This window comes from Lolium rigidum, chromosome 2 (genome assembly GCF_022539505.1).
Source record: "Lolium rigidum isolate FL_2022 chromosome 2, APGP_CSIRO_Lrig_0.1, whole genome shotgun sequence".
NCBI lineage: Eukaryota > Viridiplantae > Streptophyta > Magnoliopsida > Poales > Poaceae > Lolium > Lolium rigidum.
Window position 1 is genome coordinate 247,982,188 of NC_061509.1, and position 22,104 is coordinate 248,004,291.

General features: G+C 46.3%; 1 protein-coding gene across 1 annotated transcript; it reads left to right on the forward strand.

Annotated features, from left to right (window-relative positions):
- The first annotated feature begins 13,464 nt into the window (after positions 1-13,464).
- LOC124689116 (G-type lectin S-receptor-like serine/threonine-protein kinase At5g35370) lies at positions 13,465-16,191 on the forward strand. Its single transcript, XM_047222706.1, has one exon. It carries the CDS (start codon positions 13,465-13,467, stop codon positions 16,189-16,191), a length of 2,727 nt encoding a protein of 908 aa, XP_047078662.1.
- Positions 16,192-22,104: the final 5,913 nt, after the last annotated feature.

Sequence of the window (22,104 nt, forward strand, 5' to 3'; positions counted from 1 at the left end):
ATCATTCTCTTAATTTCTGGGAGATTGAGGGATTAACCGAACATCAGTTTACGAGAGGGGTTGGGAGGAAATATTGGGACTAGTCACAGCAGGGATTGTGGTGACGGGGTTGGGATCACCCAATTCCTCGGTGGATTAATTACACTAGAGTATTAAATCTATTGCAACCGAACAAGGCCTTGAACATTCGGGGCGACCCACCTAAGTTTTCCGTTGATAATTTCGATACTTGGCAATTTGAGTTCCGCTCTCATGTTTGTAGTGCCTCCAATGAACTATGGAGAATCATCTTGGAGGGCTTCAAGCCATACAACCCCGACAAGTTGACTAGAAGAGAAGCAATTGATAGTCAACTCAACAACACCGCCCTACACATGATTCAAACTAGTGTGGGGACACCGGAATTGCATCGTGTTCGGAACTACACCACCGCCAAGGAAGCTTGGGACGGCTTGGCCGCTAGTTGCATTGGAAGTGAGAGCACAAGGAGGAACAAGTATAATGCTCTTAAGAATAAAGCCGAAGGATTCATGAGGCTACCGGATGAAGATCATGAACTCATGTATGGAAGACTTGTCACGGTTGCCGATGCCTTCCGGCTTATTGGTGCCACCCACATCAATGAATCTTGGATCAAGGAGAAGTACATTGAATGCATGATGCCATTTGCACCCATTGATGTCAAGACTCTTGTGGGAAGGGAATGCTACTCTTCTCTCACTTCTCAACAAGTCGTGCACGAGATGCAAGCTCTCAAGGTGCTTGAGGAAACCTCTCATGATTCTCGCAATCGTGCTCTTGGGATGGCAAAAGGTTCCAATCTTGCCTTGGTGGTCAACTCCGGTGAAGAAGTGATTCCTCAAGAATCTTATAGGGCATCTTGGAGTATGTCCTATCCGGAAGATTTGCAATGCCACTACCATGATCACATGGCCTTCCATGCAAAATCCTTTTGGGTTGATCCCTCCAAGGCCAAGGAAGACAACATCAAGAGGAACAACAAAAGTGGGTTCACTAGCTTTGGTCCTAAGACAAGATCTTGCTACAATTGTGATGACAAGCGCCACTTCATTGCCGAATGCCCCTATGAAAATAGAGAGCTTCATAATGGGAGGCTTATTCCCAAGGACAAGAGCAAGGACTCAAAGGGCAAATATTCAAAAGCCCCCAACAAGAAGTTCTACAACAACAAGACCAAGAAGGGCAAGAGGCCCTCAAGAGTTGTGCTTGTAACAAGGGAAGAATATTCATCCGATGAAGTTGAAAGTTCTAGTGGTGATGAAGATGAAGAAAGCTCAAAAGAATTGGCCGCCATCGTCACCACCAACATACCCTCTTCATCTCTCTTTGAATCTCCCAATGAGAACCCTCCTATCAAGAATGCACATTGCTTCATGGCAAGGTCTTCCTTGGACACACCTATTGTGCTATCAACTCAAGAAGAGTATACCTCCGGAGATGATGATGTTGATGATGAAGAAGATGCAACCTCTAATGGATTGGTCGCTCTTGCCTCCCTCTCCACTAACTCTTCATCACCAAGTGAATCCCCCAATGAGGTCACTCTTGTGGAGGAAGAAAGTTGCCTCATGGCTAAATCCTCCGAGGTATCATCTCCTAGCTCCTCTATGCCTAACATATCTAGTGATCTAGGGGTTGATGATGCTAGTCTAAAAGTGAAACAAGAAATGCTAGATTTTGATGATTTCATTCTCAACCTACAAGGTAACACTAAAAAGCATGTTTCAAACCTCATGATTCGTTTAGCTCAACAAAGTGATATGCTTGAGAAAAAAGGTCAAATAGAGAGAGAAGACTCTCTCGAAATTCATTCTCTTAAAAATGCTCTTGAGGAATGTCAAGAAACTATAACTTCTCTTGAGGAGAGGCTAGAAACTCTTGAAGAGCCTCAAGATAAAATTAACAAGCTCACTAAAGCTAGAGATCTTGCTAGGGCTAAGTCTAAAGTGCTTAAAAAGGATAAGGCCCAATTTGAGGTTGATCATGAGAAACTTGTGAAGGATCTAGATGAACTAGACAAAGCTCACAAAGCTTTGAAGAGTGAATTCACTCTCCTATCCAAATCCTATGAGCAACTTCAAATTAGGCTTGCTTCATATGATGTGCCTAGTTCCTCTACTCCTCTATGTGATCATGCAAATATTGTTGAGGAAAATGCTAGGTTGAAGGATGAACTTGCTAAGGCCTCCTCTCCCCAAAGTAAACTTTCTTTGGATGATCTTTTGAGTAAGCAAAGATCAAACAATTGGAAGGAGGGCCTTGGTTTCAATGCCAAGGCAAAGAAGGCAAACAAGCAAAAGGCCAAGCCCGCACAAGAGAAGAAGAAAGACGTCACCAATGGTGAAGCCTCCAAGGGCAAAACCATGAATGATGATGATGCGGGAATTGCTAACCCTCACTATGTTTTATTTAAAGATTATTATGGTGATGTTTATGCTAAATATGTTGGCCCATATGATGGTTATGTTGCTTGGTCTATTTGGGTCCCAAAGACCCTTGTTGCTAACAAAAGAGGACCCATTGCGAAATGGGTACCTAAATCCAAGAATTGATCTCATGTAGGACTATGCCGCCGGAGGTTCAAAATGGGTACTTGATAGTGGATGTACAAGTCATATGACCGGCGGCAAGAACCTCGTCAAGGAGTTGAGGCCTAACATTAATGATATCACCGTCTCCTTTGGCGATAATTCTACATCCGAGGTATTGGGTTTTGGCAAGGTTGTGGTTGCTCACAACATTACTCTTGTGGATGTCATGCTTGTCAAAACCCTTGGTTACAATTTGCTTTCCGTTTCCGCCCTTGGCAAGATGGGTTTCGCCGTCTTTATTGATAATGATATTGTGGTCCTCTTGTGGAGCAAGACTCTAAAAGTCGCTTTCGTTGGGTATCGCGAACACAACTTGTATGTGGTGGACTTTTCGGGGACCACCACGTCAAGTGCGATGTGCCTATTCGGAAAGGCGGACGTGGGTTGGTTGTGGCATCGCCGCCTAGCCCATGTCAACATGAGAACTTTGCAAAGTCTTCACAAGGGGAACCATATTGTGGGACTAATGGAAAATGTGTCTTTTGTCAAAGATCGTGTTTGTAGGGCTTGTGTTGAAGGCAAAATGCATGACTCTCCGCATCCAAGCAAGACCATTATCTCTTCCAAGAGGATCTTGGAGCTCCTTCATGTGGATCTCTTTGGTCCCGTTACTCATGCAAGTCTTGGTGCGAAGAAACATTGCTTGGTGATTGTCGATGACTACTCAAGATACACTTGGGTCTACTTTCTCAAGACGAAAGATGAGACTCAAAAAATATTCATTGACTTTGCTACCGAGGTGCAACGCCAACACAACCTCCTCATTATGGCAATAAGAAGTGACAACGGCTCCGAGTTCAAGAACTACACACTCAATGATTTTCTTAGTGATGAGGGGATTCGTCATCAATATTCCGCTGCTTACACCCCTCAACAAAATGGTGTTGCGGAGAGGAAGAACTGGACTCTTATGGATATGGCAAGGTCTATGATGGCGGAGTATAAATCCCGCTATAACTTTTGGGCCGAAGCCATCTCCACCGCTTGTCACTCCTCCAACCGGCTCTATCTCCGCAAGGGCTTGAACAAGACTCCATATGAAATACTCACCGGGAACAATCCTAATATCTCATACTTCAAGGTGTTCGGGTGTAAGTGTTTCTACAAAATCAAAGGAGTTCGTTTATCTAAATTCGCTCCTAAAGCTTTGGAGGGTATATTTGTTGGTTACGGTGCTGAATCTCACACTTATAGAATCTTTGATGTATCCTCCGGGATTATCATTGAATCTTGTAGTGTGAAGTTCGAAGAAAATGATGGCTCCCAAGTGGGGCAAGTTGATGTTTGTGCAGGTGATGAAATACCTCAAGATGCCATAGTAAGAATGGGTGTGGGATTTTTCCGCCCCATTGAGGGACACGGTGTGGCGTCTCGGGAAGAACTATGCTCTACCACGGTGGAGCCCTCATCTTCTCAACATCAACAAACCCCATCAAGTGAAGCAAATGATGCACCAACCCAAGAACAAGAACAAAACCCTCCCTCTAGTGTGCAAGATCAAGGACAAGATCAAGGTCAAGATCAACCAAGAATTCATGATGGTTCCGACGAGTATCCATTTGATATTTTCTCCGCACCAAATGATGTCCAAGATCAAGCACATGACGTTGAGCAACCTCAAGTAATTGAGGAAGCTCAAGTTGAAGGTCAAGACGGGGACCCAAATGATCAAGTTGATCAAGTGACACCTCCAAGGCCTAGAAAGACCAAGGAGGAGATCGAGGCCCGTCGTCTAGCAAGAAGAGAAAGGAACCTCGAACTTCGTGGACACACTCATGACAAGGTTCTTGGTGATGTAAGGGCAAAGGTTTCCACAAGAAGGCAATTGGCGAACTTTAGCCATCATCATGCTTATATCTCCTTAGTGGAACCCAAGAAAGTATTTGAAGCCCTTGAAGATTCGGATTGGTTGGAAGCTATGCATGAAGAACTCAACAACTTCAAGCGCAACAAAGTGTGGACTTTAGTAAAGAAGCCTAAGGAGTGCCGCAATGTTATAGGCACTAAATGGATTTTCAAGAACAAGCAAGATGAGTTTGGAAATGTTGTGAGGAACAAGGCAAGATTGGTGGCTCAAGGGTTTTCTCAAGTTGAGGGTATTGACTTTGGAGAAACCTATGCTCCCGTGGCTCGCCTTGAGTCCATCCGTATCCTTCTTGCTTATGCTTCGCATCATAACTTTAAGTTACAACAAATGGATGTGAAAAGTGCTTTTCTTAATGGTCCTTTGCATGAAGAGGTCTATGTTAAGCAACCCCGGGGTTCGAGGATCTCAACTTTCCTAACCATGTCTACAAGCTTGATAAAGCACTTTATGGTCTCAAACAAGCTCCTAGAGCTTGGTACGAGCACCTTAAGGAATTGTTGGTAGACCGTGGGTTTGATGTTGGGCTAATCGACCCCACTCTTTTTACTAAGAGGGTCAATGGGGAGCTTTTCGTTTGCCAATTATATGTTGATGATATTATATTTGGGTCTACTAACAAAGCTTTCAATGATGAATTCTCAAAGCTTATGACCGATAGGTTTGAGATGTCTATGATGGGAGAGATGAAGTTCTTCCTTGGTTTTGAGATCAAGCAATTGAGGGAAGGAACCTTCATCAACCAAGCAAAATATCTCCAAGACATGCTCAAGAGGTTCAAGATGACCGAGATGAAGGGTGTGGCCACTCCTATGGTTACCAAATGTCATCTTGCACTAGATCCCAATGGTAAAGAGGTGGATCAAAAGGTATATCGCTCCATGATTGGATCCTTGCTTTACCTTTGTGCATCTAGACCGGACATAGTGTTGAGTGTTGGTGTGTGTGCAAGGTATCAAGCTTCTCCTAAGGAGAGCCACATGATAGCTCTCAAGAGAATCTTTCGATATTTGGTTGACACCCCAAGATATGGTATTTGGTACCCCAAAGGCTCAAGTTTTATTCTCAACGGTTATACCGATGCGGATTGGGCGGGTGACAAGGATGATAGGAAATCAACTTCCGGGGCTTGCCAATTTCTTGGTAGGTCCTTGGTGTGTTGGTCTTCTAAGAAGCAAAATTGTATATCTCTCTCCACCGCCGAAGCCGAATATGTTGCCGCCGCAAGTGGATGCACTCAATTGTTATGGATGAGGCAAACTTTAAAGGAATACGGTGTCATTTGTGACAAAGTGCCTCTATTATGTGACAATGAAAGTGCCATCAAGATTGCCTATAATCCGGTGCAACATTCAAGAACGAAGCATATTGAGATCCGGAATCATTTCATTAGGGATCATGTTGGCCGTGGTGATATTGAGCTTATCTATGTTCCAACCAAAGATCAACTTGCCGATATATTCACGAAGCCTCTTGATGAAGCAAGATTCTCTTATTTGAGGAATGAGCTAAATATCATTGATTCAAGGAGTATAGCTTGACCATCTTGCAAACACACCTTTGTCTCAAAACTCTATTTGGTTTAGATGTGGGCATGGAAATAGGGGGAGTGCGGTTTAAATCATTGAGCTATCCCTCCCCCCATAATGCCAACATTAAAGATTTCATTCTCGTTATATCATATGTTGATATGTGAGCTTAAATGATGAGTAGTGGTTTGAACCCAAGATATATCTTCGCGGTGTCATATCATAACACTCATATATGGTGGCCTAGGCCACCGCACTCTTCTTCGTGAAGAGTTGGAGTTGTTTGGATTTTCATTGGATTTTATTGACATCTCCTTGTTTATGGGAAATCACTCATTTTTGGCCTTCATTTGTATTATTTGCAAAAATGAGTGATCATGTACCATCTCAGAGTTTGGCGTATCTGTCCTAAGCCTATCTCATCTAAGACATATCCTTCACCCTCTCCAAGTGCACCTTGTTCGTGTCAAAATCCTGTTTTTGGGCACGGCTTCGTTCCATCGGAAGTTCCGGTCGTTCCGACCGGTACTTCCGGCTGGTATCTTTTCCGCCTATTTCTGCCGTGTTCGTGTCCAGGCTGAACGGTTCCTGCGAGACCGGAAGTTCCGGCTCCAACGAGCGGAACTTCCGGCCTTAAGTGACCACTATATATATGGGCCGAACGGGTGAGCAGTTCCATCTCCTTCACTTTTCCCCTTTCCAAGATCTATTTGGTGGTGCTCCTCCCCTTGGCCGGCTGCTGCTCCTCCGGCCGGATCTCCCTCCTCCGGCGCTCCCCGCCGGATCGTCTCCATGGATCGGCATCCTCTCCCTCTTCTCCTCCATGGCTCCCCCCGGTTTGTGCCCTCTCCCTCTCTATGTGTGGGTAGACCTCACTAGATGAAATATAGGGCATACTCTAGGCAAAGCTATGGTAGAAATCCTCTAGATGCCTTTCCTCTACTAGATCGTGCGTAGGATGTCGTGGTAATGCGGTCTTCTTAGCCATTGCCTCAGATCTGGTGGGAAACAGCCGCTGTTTTCGAACAGCCGGAAGTTCCGGTCCTTCAAGCCGGAACTTCCGCCCGGGGCGGAACTTCAGCCGGTTCCCACCGGAACTTCCGGCCTGGCAAGTTTTTCTGCTGTTACCTGATATCCTGTGCATTCTCTGGTGTTTGGCCTCCTTGCTTATGTGCACTCATTCATCATTCCTATCATGTTGATTTCGTTATCAGGTGGTTCCAAGAAGAGAGGCAAGGATCATGTGGACGAGGTTGAGGAAGAGCTTGAGCAAACCCGACCATCCAAGCTCACCGCTCGCCAGCAAGCTGCAGCTGCTCAGAGGCACAAGTCACCGGCTGTTCGTGGGAAGAACATACATATATCCGTGAAGGGAATGCAATACAATGAGTACAAGGAGCTCCGTGACATGAACCCTTACCTTACCCCTCGGAACAATAGGGTTACGGATAAGCGGTTCCACAACAAGACCCAAGAGGAGATATTCTATGAGATCTACATTCCATTCAAGAAGGGAGTAGCCCCTCAACATGCTATTGACACCGGGAAGATGGCCGCTAACAAGTACTTTGAAGAAGCCTATGCCATGTGTGGAGAGTTTGGGCTCTATCCCATTATGGAGCTCAACAAGGACTATGATGTTGGGTTAATTCAACAATTCTATGCCACCGTTCACTTTGAGCAAGATGAAGCAAGAACATTTCGGTGGATGACTCATGAGAGGCTCCTTGAGTCTAACTTGGCAAAGTTTGGAACCGCCCTTGGATATCCTCTCTACCCGGGCGTTGATGCAAATGGATGGAGATGCCATGATAGCCAATGGGCTCAAACAAGGGAAGTCTTGGAGAACCTCTACATCCCCGGATGGGGTGTATCGAGCAAGAGTGCGGATCTTCTCCCTACTTGGGATATTATGCTTAGAGTCTACCGGGAAACCATTGGACCGAAGGGTGGCAACCTTGATGAGCTACATCTTTATGAAGTGGATCTTATGGCCAACTCTTTTGCTAAGAAGGGCACCGGTGCGAAGCTTGATGTGATGGACTACATCTATCATGAGATGTGGTCATGTGTGATGGAGAAGAAGCTTCCCTCCTATGCTCCGTACATTATGAAGCTCATTGAGGACACTTGGATGGAGACTTGTCAGGCTAGACTCGTTCAATCCATTCCACTCTCTCTCACATCCCATGAAGTGAAGTCATTGAGGGCCAAGCGCCACAACTCTCCTCTTGAAGATGTTAACCCCATGGATGAGAAGCCACCAAGCTGGGCTTCTAAGCTTGCTCGCCGCATGAGACAGATCTTTTGCCTCACCTCTGCAGTCAACCACCGTCGCATGTCAGCAGCATGCGAAGCCAAGAAGTCTCGGGTTCGTCGAAGAGCATCATGAGGGCACTTGCGGTGGACGTGTCTCCTCCCGGATCCGAGGAGAGCATCACTCCGGAGGCGGAATGGGTCTCTCAGCATGGCATGCCTCTCCCTCCAGATGGACTTGAGATCGAGTCTCCTCCACACACTCCTCCCTACCCCGGCGCTACATCGAACCTCCCTCCCGGCTGGGCTAACGCCGACCCTTGGGGCGCGTAGTTTCTCTCTTTTCCTTTTTGGTGCTTTGGTGCCAAAGGGGGAGAATGAGACCTTTTAGGTTGCTCTTCGGTGGGTATTTGCATGGGGGAGTCACAAGCTCGTGTTGGCTTTGGTTTTTATTGCTTGTGATTCTATTTATCGTTATGGTGTCGAACTATGTCTTAGCTATTTGGTTTGTAAACTCTATCTATGTGCTTGGAACCTTATTTGTGTATGGTAAACTCCGTATGTGAGTCTTCCTTGGTTATCTATGTGTGCATGATCTTACTATGTATATGCTTATCACTATGTTGTATTGCTAACCCTTGAAGACGGATGCAAGATATAGGGGGAGCTTCTTATGTACCATTGCTCATATCTAGGGGGAGCTCCTCTATATCTCTCACATTGTTGTTTACATCATCCATTCCTTGCAAATACTTGTGTTGTCATCAAACACCAAAAGGGGGAGATTGAAAGAACATTTCCCGCCCTTTTGGGTTTTGTGTGTTTGACGTCAACACGATGTATATTTTTATGTGTGTTGTTGTAGACAGGTACAAGCTATCAAAGATTATGTTGGATCGGTGTTTTTGCTTTAGCTGTTCTGAAGTTCTGCAGGTTTTCTGTGTCTGGCGGAAGTTCCGGCCCCAGCAGGCGGAAGTTCCGCCCTGGCTTTTTCAGCAGACGCTCCCCAGCGCAGTTTGGCCGCTGCTATTTTCTTCCTGACCGGAAGTTCCGGTCGGCGGAACTTCCGCCCAACTTCCGGGCAAGTTCCGGAATTGCGAGTTTGTGGCTCAGTATAGTCCAGTAAGGTTTTCGGGCTATTCCGGAACTTGGCCGGAACTTGGCCGGAACTTCTGGTCACCGGAAGTTCCGCCCAAGTTCCGCCCCTTCTATTGCTTTGCAGGTTTTTATCGGGAGCGGAAGTTCCGGAGCAAATGGGCGGTACTTCGGTGGAAGCCGGAACTTCCGGCCAGGATGGCCGGAACTTCCGGTGTTAGTGAATTTCGTCCCCAACGGTCAGATCTGAAAGCTCCACCCATATAAATAGCTTCCTTCTCCAAAGGGACAAGTTGCTCAATCATTGCAAGAAAAATCTGCCAAGCTTCACCACCATTAGAGCCACCTCAAGAACACAAGATTTGCAAGATCTCCTTCCTCTCCCAACCAAAGCTCTTGATTTTTGGAGATTCGAAGGCGAAGACACCGATCTACATCCTCACCGAAGCGTTCTTCATTTCCCCCTCTCTTGTTTGAGGGATCTCATGCTAGTGTTCCTATTTGGTTCCCTAGTTGATTTGTTGTTGATGTGTTGTTGTTGATTGTTGTATTGTTACAGATTTGGGAGCCTCCAATTTGGTTGTGGATGTGTGCCCCAAGAACTTTGTAAAGGCCCGGTTTCCGCCTCGAGGAAATCCCTTAGTGGAAGTGGGCTAGGCCTTCGTGGCGTTGCTCACGGGAGATCCGAGTGAAGCCTTCGTGGCTGTTGGTTTGGCTTGCGTAGCAACCACACTCCTCCAAACGTAGACGTACCTTCTTGCAAAGGAAGGGAACTACGGGAATCATCTCCGTGTCATCGCGTGCTCCACTCTCGGTTACCTCTATCCCACTCTATCTCCTATTGCGTTGCTATACCTTGCTTAGTTGATATCCTTGTCATATAGGTAAATTCACTTAGTTGCATATCTAGAGAATTTACCTTTGTGTCAAGCCTAAATTGAAAAAGAACTAAAAATTGGTTAGCACCTATTCACCCCCCTCTAGGTGCGGCATACGATCCTTTCACTTCTTCCTCGAGTTAGACGCGTGGAGAACATCCAATTTGAGTTCAAACTCAAGCTCCATACCAGGTCATGTATGTGAGAGATCACCAACTTCCATCCATGTACGATAGGGAAGCATGGCTGGCCTATATACGGGCAAACATGGCGACCGTGCCCACATAGTAAAAATGTGTATTAAACATAATTTTTATTAGACAACAATAATAGCCGACAAGAGTCTAGTGAATATGTAGAAATAACAAAAAAAAAGATCCAGTTTAGGAGTAAGTCAGCACCATAAACCAATGTATGTACCATGTAGAAACAAATTAATCCGGCAATCATCGGCCACTAGTCTAGTAAGGCTTCTAGTCTCTCTTCGACGCATCTCTTACATATTACACTAAAGTATATCTTTGCTAGAGCGATGTTAGTACCAAGTACAGATCAGACACATGTCACAAACATAATTACTGAACCTCCTATTATATATAAGACATATTTGACAACAAATTACAAGGACATGGCAATGATTTGGTAACAATATTCTCTTGATACCATGTATACTCTAGAATTTTCTATCTCAGTATACCAAATCATAAACCAAAAAACCCTATCAAAATATTCTTTAGCATATGAATTAGAGATCTCTGCCAAGATCGGTAAGATACATACATAAATATATATGCACTATATTCATGTAAGTGACTCAAATTAATACAAGAAGGCACGTGGCTTTTCGTTTACTATTTTTCCCCGCATTTGAGAGGATTTATTTAGTTATCTTTCTATGGTGCAATGTACTAGAAAACTAATGTAAATTTTATTACAAATTCGGTTTAGATTAAGCACAACATGTGAGCTATGACGGTGAATTAATACAAATGAGATATAAACAACTTCGGAAGTTAAGTATAAATAATTGTATTTATTATGGCTCGTGGATTTCCTTAGAAATTAAGAATAATTTTTTTATCGTATTATTCACTTCTCTGTCCTAGAATCAGTTAGTTCCATTTGTTGCATAATTTACCATGTGTTTACACACCAAGGATAGATAGGTATGATAGTATGATGTAACTTGAATTTTCGATGAATCATTAGAATTAGAAAATGGACGTACTTTATGTTTGGAACACAACAAAGAAAATAAAAGTTACCAAAGATAAGAATCTACGATTGTAATGTTAAAAATTTCCCATTAAAAATCATCGTAGTTTTCGGTGTTGTAGAACTATCAAAACTATAGCTAACTGAATCAATTAAGTCTATGGGGGACAACTAACGCCTATGACCTCATAAATTGCAGAGATGTGGCTTTATGTTTGAAGATTAATCGATATTTTAAATTTATGAAAAAACCATGTGCACTAAATTTATTGTTCGTTCCATTGACCAGTTCAATCCATGTACTTGTATCCGGTATGAGGAGGATGTGTGTGAGGACATCCCCCGATTGAATCGCTTGACTTGAATCAATAAAAACTAGCGCAATGTTGCATAAGAATAAACCTAATTCTCTTACATCACAGAATCTCAGTTGCAAAGATTATGAGACTCACGGGTCAACATAAATCACAGTAGAATTTAATAGTGTATACATTTTTTTTGGTTGCAACTCACGTGCAATTTGAGAAAATTGCATTTGCAACCGGTGTGGTATTGCTAGGCATTCGCGAAACACCACATATTCTAAGAGCATCATATCGCCTAAATCTGTATATTTTCCGTGTGTTTATGGTTTTGCGCGAAAAACATGGTTAGGATAGATACCGCAAATTCGACTAATCTGCATTTTTTTTGCAGACGTCGGCATTCACGACCTCCTTGCCCGCACAATAGGTGATTCGAGGGGCCTTTGCAGGTCAATACTCATCCTTGCGAGGCAGTGGAGCGAAGGGAAAACACCCTCCACTCCCTTCCCGCGCATAGGTCACCGCCGCTGCAGATCCACCGTCCCCGGCCGGATTCCCCCCTCGCTGCGGCTTGCTTGCGCCGCCATGGCCGCTCCAAACTCACCGGACCTGCCAAGCACCCTCGCGTCGGTCGAATCGACCACCACGGCCAACCCCGCAGCTCCATTCGCCGCTGCCGCCGCCCAACTCTCGCTCGGTGCCATGGCCGATTCAGGCAACGACTCGGTCAAGCGCAAGCGGCAGGGCACACACTTCGTCGCCGCCGCGGTGGCGACCAAGGCGAAGGCACCGGCGAAGAAGTTGCACCGAAGAAGACGGTGGTGAAGAAGGCGTGCGCCAAGAAGGCGCCGGTTAAGAAGGCTTCTTTGGCGGAGTTGACTGCGGCGCTCCAGCTGCCGACGGCTCCTACGACCGCGATTTGGCAAGGTATGGTTTGCCCCTTTCCTCCGTGTCGACGACGGTGAACTCGCATGCCGGTTAATCCTCTGCACCGCAGGCCGATTGCGTCTCCTTTTTATTTGGCTCACTTGGGTGTCGTGCCACATGTTTAATGGCTGATCGCGAAGGTTATGTTTGAATTTAGCTGTTAAAACATTGCAGATTTGGCACATATGAATATGTTTGGAAATAAGCAAAAAAACCCTATTTTACAGTTTAGTTTACAGTTTTGGTACCGTCTCCAGATCCCGCATGCGCAAAACAACATATTTTTTAGGAGCCTTTTTGGTCCCATGTCTTGAATTTCGATTTTTTTTTGTATATCTGTATTGTTCGGAACATTGGTGAGGTAATTTTGAAGATCACATTGTCCATTGTTTCGTTCTTCAGAGCGCGCTGTCGCGTCTCTGATTTGCGCTGGGATCAGACCCTTTCAAAAACTAATCTCCAAGCTCGATCGGACTAAACAATCATCAGAAGAGGGAGCTGGGAAAATCCGATTAAAACCTGCCAACAATTCCACCGCCATGTTCAAACTCCGACGACAGCAGAGCAGATGGTGAGCTAGGTAGAGCTGCACGCGGAGGCACCAACCGCAGGCAGGCCAAAGTCGTCGTCGCGTTGCATTATCTTTTTCGCGCGCTCCGGGATCAGATCCCACCCCGGCCAAGCTAGCCAATGGCGCCACTCCGAGTCAACTCCTCCCACCTCCATGGCATCGTCACGTCGTCAGCTCCGGCACCCTCATGACCCGGCCGTTTCGTCTTGGCCATGGGGACCCCGTCGCCGATGCCTCCACTCCTCCTGCTTTCGCTCATCCTCGGCGCCCGACACGCCGCCGACGCCAGCACGGTCAGCACGGAGGTCATCACGCCGGACTTCTCGGCGTCTTACCTCCTGTTCATCGATACCTACGGCGTGTTCCTCCGGTCAAGGAGCGGCGCCTTCGAGGCCGCCGTGTACAACCCGGCCGGGCAGCACGACCGGTACTACCTCGCCGTTCTCCACGCGCCGTCCAAGACCTGCGTCTGGGCCGCCAACCGCGCCGCGCCCATCACCGACAACGCCACGCCGGTGCGCCTCACTTCCGCCGGGCTCGCCGCCGAGAACGCCAACGGCACGGCCGTCTGGTCCACTCCGACGTTCTCGTCCCCCGTGGCCGCGCTCCGCCTGGACGACTACGGCAACCTCGCGCTCCTCGACGCCGACAACGCCACGCTCTGGCAGTCCTTCGACCGCCCCACGGACTCGCTCGTGTCCTCGCAGAGCCTCCCCGCCGGCGGGTCCCTGGCGTCGGCGGCCTCAGCATCGGACATGGATGAGGGCCCCTACCGCCTCAACGTCACCGCCGCCGACGCCGTGCTGTCGTGGTCGGGGTCCCTGTACTGGCGCCTCTCCAACGACGCCATCTCCGTCAAGGACCGCGACGGCACGGTCGCGCACATGACCGTGAACGGCACAGGGATCTACCTCCTCGCGGCGGACGGCGCCGTCATCATTCGGGTCGCCATGCCACCGGCCGAGCTTCGAATCGTCCAGCTGGGCGTGGACGGGAAGCTGCGGATCTCGAGCTTCGCGTCCGCGAACGCGTCGGCGTCGCCGATGGATGGCGGGATCGTGACGCCGAGCAGGGGGTGCGACCTGCCGCTCTCGTGCGGCGCGCTCGGCCTCTGCACGCCCAACGGCAACGCCACCACCTGCACGTGCCCGCGGCTCTTCGCGACGTCGCACGACAACGGCTGCGCGCCGTCTGACGGCTCCTCGTCGCTGCCCGCCGGCTCCTGCGGCAGCGCTGGCGGTGCTGGTGGCAGCTTGGCGATCTCGTATCTCCCCCTTGGCAGTGGCATTGCTTACTACGGCAACAAGTTCTCGCCGCCGGTAGTGGCCGGCTCCAACGCGTCGTCGTGCCAGAAACTCTGCACCGGCAACTGCTCCTGCCTCGGCTACTTCTACGACGACTCCTCGCGATCTTGCTACCTCGCGCAGCACCAGCTTGGCTCTTTCATAAGCACCAACGCCACCAGTGCCGCCGGCATGTCCGGGTACATCAAGGTCCAGAGCTCGCAGTCACCAAGTTCGTCGCCGGGCGACAGTTCGTCTTCCAACAAAACACTCATCGCCATCCTGCTGCCTACCGTCATCGCGTTCGTGCTCATCGTCGTCGTCGGCGCCATCGTCATCGTGTCGTGGCGCAAGAAGGAGCGGCGCGCGGGGAGGCGCCCCTCGGGGCCCAACAGGGACGTGCAGCTCAGGCGGCAGCCTCGCTCGCCGGGGTCTGCCTCGGCGCACCTCGTGCGCGACCTGGACAGCGAGGACGACGCCGACGATTTCGTCATCCCCGGCCTCCCGACCAGGTTCACGCATCAGGAGATTGAGGACATGACCAACAGCTACCGTACCAAGATCGGCGCTGGCGGGTTCGGCGCCGTGTACAAGGGCGAGCTCCCGGACGGGTCGCTGGTGGCCGTGAAGAGGATCGAGGGCGTCGGGACGCAGGGGAAGCGCGAGTTCTGCACGGAGATCGCCGTGATCGGCAACATCCACCACGTCAATCTTGTCCGCCTCAGGGGATTCTGCACCGAGGGCCAGCGCCGTCTCCTCGTGTACGAGTACATGAACCGCGGCTCGCTCGACAGGCCCCTGTTCCGGCCAACGGGGCCTCTGCTCGAGTGGAAGGAGCGGGTGGACATTGCCGTCGGCGCCGCGAGGGGCCTCGCCTACCTCCACTTCGGCTGCAACCAGAGGATCATCCACTGCGACGTGAAGCCGGAGAACATCCTCCTCGCCGACGGCGGGCAGGTGAAGATCGCTGACTTCGGGCTCGCCAAGTTCCTCACGCCTGAGCAGTCGGGCCTCTTCACGACGATGCGGGGCACACGTGGGTACCTGGCGCCGGAGTGGCTCACCAACACGGCCATCACCGACCGCACAGACGTATACGGTTTCGGCATGGTGCTCCTGGAGCTGGTGCATGGCCGCAAGAACCGTAGCGAGCACGTGAGCGACGGCACCGGCGGCGGCGATGACTCCATTATGAATACCTCGAGCGGCGGCGGCGGCGGCACGGAGGGAGGCTCGTCGCGGAGCTCGAGGAACGACTACTTCCCGCTGGTGGCGCTGGAGGGGCACGAGGCGGGGCGGTACGCGGAGCTGGCCGACGCGCGGCTGGAGGGCCGGGTGGTGGCCAAGGAGGTGGAGAGGATGGTGAAGGTGGCGCTTTGTTGCCTGCACGAGGACCCTCAGACGCGGCCGAGCATGGCGGTGGTGGCCGGCATGCTCGAGGGCACCATGGAGCTGCGAGAGCCGCGCGCGCAGGCGCTCGGGTTCCTCCGGCTGTACGGCCGCGGGTTCGCCGGGCCGTCCGACGGGAATATCATCAAGCAGGTAATAGTGAGTGGCGCCGTGGCTGCTGATCGCATTCGGTCGGAGGCGACGATGACGACGATGAGCGGGTGGCCGTCGTACATGTCGTCGACGCAGCTGTCCGAGCCGAGATAGCGCGCGTGAACTGGATGATTTTCCCCCTAGTGCTTACTGCTTTAGGTCGTACCCCACGATTTGTTATTGACTAGCCTGATTGATCCTTGGTAGAACAGAACAGAGGGATTGAGCTGATTGTGAGCTCTTCCTTATTGTATCTCTGCAATTTTGCTGTGGTGTGCTCTTTGCAATGATTTTGTTTACATAGAAGTCTTGATATAAGCTCGGCTTTGAATTGACCAAGCCAAACAATTGACTAGGAATTAGACCATAAGCTACAACACACACATCACACCCTGAAACGAACAATAGAAGACAACACAAAAAGAACGCCAAGCCGAAGCGTCAACTTGATCAAGGTTGAGGGAATCTTGTCTTTTGTTGCACCGGAGCTACTACGACCATGTTCACGCCAATAAACCTCCACCGCACCAAAAATGTAGTCAAAGGTGGAACTCGACGATAGGCCAACAACATGGCCATGGGACTGAACATGGCGGGCTGTGTATAAATAGCCATGCCGATGTTGCGAGAGGGTTGCGACTCCAGAGAAAGCACAAAGGGTGACCCACAAGACACTACAAGAGAAGCTATCCCAAAGAGAGGCCACCAAGAGGAGCAGCTTGAGGCAGAGGGACACAGTCGATCAATTTGAACCAAGGATGAACATCGAGACGCCTTCAAGAAGGAAACGACACCCGGCGGTGATGACATTGAGATTTTCGCAATTACAAGTGGATTGCAATTTAAAAAAAAGGTTTTGTTCCTGTAGCAAAAAGTGGGTAGTAAAAAATATTTTTCACTTAAAAATGTATTGCAACTAGAAAGTTTCTTGTTACATCCCGGCTGCAACTAAGATTTCCAAGTTGGTTTCAACTAAGAGAAAGCATTATCTCAGGTAATACAAAATGTACAGTGAACTTGACTTGAAAATTAAGCTAATTCTGTATCGAGAGATTGTTAGAAGCACCCTTGTCTTCTTTTAGTTCCTAATCACCTAAAATTACCCATCTCCTGGCCTAAAAATATACCCAAACAGTATCCCCCTATACTAAATCAGCCAGAGTATCTAAAATATGCAATTTTACCAAGAAGTAATTGCAATCACTATTTCTAAACTTTGAGAGACAGAGAAAAATATCATTTAGGTTGGTGGCATGTGGTGTGCTAACCTAAGGAGCAATGTGCCTTGGGAGTGCCTAATATTGAAATGATTAATCAAGCTTTAAATGCTAAGTGGTTTCAAAAATTGGAAACTAGAGAAGGGATATCACGGATTCGGTGTTTTGGTTCATATGCGAGAAAAAATGCACCTATTATAAAAAAAAATTTCAACAAATTTTAAAACTGCTAAAAAATTTGGACAAAATATCTCGGGTGTACAAGTGGAAAAAACATTTTTTGTGTCCTATGTAAAAAAGACAAAACATGTCTCGGGATTTAGTTATTTGGGAGCACTGAAAATTATCTTTTTTTTTACAGAAGCCACAAAAAAATTCGGTAAACTTTGTATGCGACCAAAGAATGTCTGGATTCTGATATTTTTAGCATAATTTTTTGAATATTTTGAAAATACACTTTTAGACAATGAATGCATCTACACATAAGAGTGAAAATGGATTTTCCGGATATGAAAGACTTTTTGGGAGGATAAAAAAAGCTAGAGAAAAATGCATTTCTGGGATTAAACATAAGTCTCGTGACTCCCTGGTTTAGGCAGGTTTGATACGAGTAAAAGAAATGATATGGAAGTTTGTACAAAAATATTTGAAATGATAGGAATGCTAGATTTGGGAAGACCTTGGTAGGAGATAGAGTACTAATACTCAGTTCTCCAAGCTTTATAGGGGTGTTCTATATACGGCCATGATTTGTCAAGCCAAAGTTTAGTAATTTGGTATGTGTTCTGTTCTTGTCACACATTGAAGTTTACACACTTTATTATCAATATGGATCACATATCATTGATTGAGGGACAGGGTGTTTCTACACCCGGGTGCATATGCACCCTTTATTTGAAATGCATATTAAATATATTTTAAAATGTTAGAAAAATACAAATAAAAATTCCCCGTGTATACCTTGACATATTACATGCTCACAAAGTTGTTTCAGCAAAAACCGATATGTTTCGTGCCTTGTGCAAAAAAGACAAATCTTTGGTGCTAAAATAGTCTATTTTTTGAGGCATTATTTGTCTTTTTTACACAGGGTAGAAAAATTGTTGGTTTTATGTGAAACTTTACGTGCACACATAGAACATGTCCCTCTATATGCTAAATTTTTTTACTAATTTTTTTATGTTTTGGAAATATGTTTTATATATACCAGGTGCATATGCACCCGGGATCAGATTTGGTTTTCCGTTGATTGAGTTTCTTCTCAACTTTTGCCACACTTTGTGGCTTACAAATTCTTAATTACACTTTTCAGGTTAGCATACTTGGCAAATTTAGGTTTGACAAAATTTAGACGGAAATCGGAAACCAAACATCCAGTACTGTCTGCATTAATAAAAATGCAAAACATTGCTGATATTATCACAAATGGTTTGGATTCAAGAAAAAACTGAAGGAGATTTCTAGATGTTGGATTCGTTATTGATTTTATGTAAATGTTTTCTGAATCTGCTACAAAGAGATGTTACTGAAGTATTGATAAAAATCTGAAATTTTTGGGATGCTAAATAAGAAATTTATAAATGTTGGATGCATTCTCCATTTTAGTTGGAAACGATTTTTGGACTACAAAGAGATGTTGTTGTGTACCGATGAAAATTATAAAGTGTGATGCTACATAAGAAATGTCTAAACGTCAGATTTGTTATTTTTTCCTTTGGAAAGATTTTTTTTGGAACCACAATGAGATGTTCCCTAAGTATGGATGAAGTCCGATATGTGTGATACCGAATAAACACTTCTTTTTTGAACGGGAATGTCCTCGAAAGGCATGAAAGTTGCGAGTAAAGTAGGACAGATTATATACCGTTTTACAAACCGGGCCCTAGACTATAACAAAAGTACAAGCAAGTTCTGGACATAATCACAAAGGATCCTAAGAGAATATAGAAAAAGCAATTGTTGAGTTAGCAATGTATTATCCTTTTTTTCTTATCTATGTACTTATATGTAATATGTAGATATCAAGAGGGCAAATGTGTAAAAAAGAAAGGAAGTAAGAAATAAGAAGAAGAAAAGGAGACAGGAGTGGATAAGCTTCCAGATTCCCCATTTTATCAATTTTATCAGCCTCCGTGTCCATACTCGATCAATTGAGTTCATGGACTCGATAGTTGGTTGATTGCAATATGGTATCAGAGTGGACAAGAGTGGGGAATCGAGTGTATAAAAATTGTGTGAGAGCATGCAGAGAATGCTAGCTCAGTTGATGGAACAAGTTCAGACAAAATCTGCTAATGCATCTGGTGGCGTATCCGTTGCTTTGGAGTCAAATCCAGTCAAGCTTACTGGCCCAGGTGACTATTTTAGTTGGGCACGAAATGCAGAGTTCATTCTGGAAGCGCATGGTCTGCAAAAATTTTCTTGAGGAAGATAAGAAGAAACCTGAAGGTGTTGCACATGAACAATGGGAGCAGAACCAAAAGAAGGTAATGGTCTGGCTTCTAAGCTCAATGGAGAAAACAGTTCGGGAACAGGTAGAAGGCCTTACAACTGCAGTTGAATTTTGGGTAGATATTGAAAAACAGTTTTCAGGAAAATCAAACAAAATGCAAGTCGACAGGATTCTCCATGAGATGAGGCATGTCGGGCAAGATCAAAAAACTATGACCGAGTATGCAGGGGAGATTAAGAAGCTCTACAGGGACCTAGAGTTCTTCAGACCATTCAAGGCACACGATCCCAGAGATGTGCCACTCCTTCAGGAATGGTTTGAACCACTGCTTGTGCAAACCTTTCTCGAAGGCCTGGATTCGGAATTTAATTTTCGAGCTCAGTTAACACCTGACTGGCCCACTTTAGACGAGGCAATTGCTAGCATTCTGGAAGAGGAAACTCGTCGATCTAACAAGATTTCAGTCCTAAATACAGGTGTCGACAATAGAGCAGCACTGTCCTCACTGACCCATGATAAACAATATGTTGGTTCAAAGAATGATCGAGCACACGCCATGAAATTTGGTTACCAGATGAAACCCAGAGTGATCTTTGATCATTGTGGAAGACCTGGTCATGTGAAGAAAGATTTTTTTGAGCTGATTGGTTACCCCTGGTTGGCAGAAGAGCCCACCAAACCGTCCCAATAATGGGACAATATTCAAGAAGAAGCCTAAACGAAGCCATCTTACTGCAACTGTAAAGGAATCACCTGATGTTACTGCAGTGGAGGAATTTAAATCCATGATGACGGCCATCGCTACGGATGTCCCCGAATCCGCATCCACCTCTCATGCGAGTCAAGGTGTGAATTGTTCATCCAACCCTTGGATCATTGATTCAGGGCAACAAATCATATGACCTGGTTCATCAAAAAGTTTCTCATCTTATACACCACGTTCTAGCAAAGAAAGAGTTCGTATTGCCGATGGATCCTCTGCTCCAATAATGGGTAGTGGCACCATTAGTTGTACTCCTTCTATGTCATTGAGTCATGTTTTACATGTTCCCAACTTTCCAAATGGATTTATTATCGCTTAGCTCAATTACAAAGGAACTGAATTGTGGAGCATGGTTTCAACCTTATTTCGTATATTTCAGGAGCTAAAGTCGGGAAGAATACTTGGGACCGGGACTCGAACGAGATGGCTTGTACTACCTCGGCAATGTTCCAGAGCACCATTGACGCTTAGTACAAGATGTAGCCCTGCCAAAGGTGAGTTAACTTTGTTGCATTATAGACTTGGACATGTGTCCTTTCGAGTCCCTAAGTCGCTTGTTCCCGTCAAAATTTAATATCTATTGTAAGGAAGGTTTGGTTTGTGATGTGTGTGAACTAGCTAAGCACACAAGAACAAGTTATCCTAGTACTAGTGAGAAGACTAATATCCCTTCTGAAGTAGTTCATTCTGATGTATGGGGCCCTTCAGTTGTGACTTCTCTTTTAGGAGAAAGATGGTATGTGACCTTTATTGACGGTTTTAGTAGATGTACTTGGTTGTATCTGCTAAAGCACAAATCTGAAGTATTATCCGCATTTATAGACTTCTATAACATAGTGCACAATCAATATAAGGTCACTGTAAAAATACTTCGCTCAGATAATGGGACTGAGTATGTTAACAAAGCTTTTAATAATTTCTTGTCATCACATGACATTCTTCATCAGACTACATGTGTGAACACACAAAATAGGCATCTATTGGAGGTAGCTCGGTCTCTTATGTTCACGATTAATGTGCCAAAGTTTCTTTGGGACGAGGCTATTAAAACAAATTGCTTATCTAATAAACCGGATGCCATCACGAGTGTTGGGCTATAAAACCCCAATGGAATGTTTAAATGGCACTAATGATTTCATTGTACCTCCTAAGGTATTTGGTTGTACGTGTTTTGTTCATGATTATAGGGGTTCGGTTGGAAAGCTTGATCCACGTGCCATCAAATGCATATTTGTGGGATATTCACCCAGTTAGAAGGGGTATCGTTGTTGGAGCCCCGATGAAAGGAGATTCTTTGTGAGTATGGATGTTACTTTTCATGAAAATGAACCATTTTATTCGCTTAATGCTCCTAATTATGGTATTGATAGTAAGGGGGAGAATTCAAACAAAGATAATGCTTCAGGTGGTTCTGTGTTGGCTCCGCTAATGGATATTTATCAGCCAGAGAATGGAACACAGGGGGAGAGAAGTGAAAGTATTGATGAAGGAGATGCCAATTCAACAAATTATGAGGCAAACAACATTCCGTCTGATCAACAAGTGATGGAAACCACTACACCGTCAAGCATCCGTGGGACCCGGAGCATCGACAA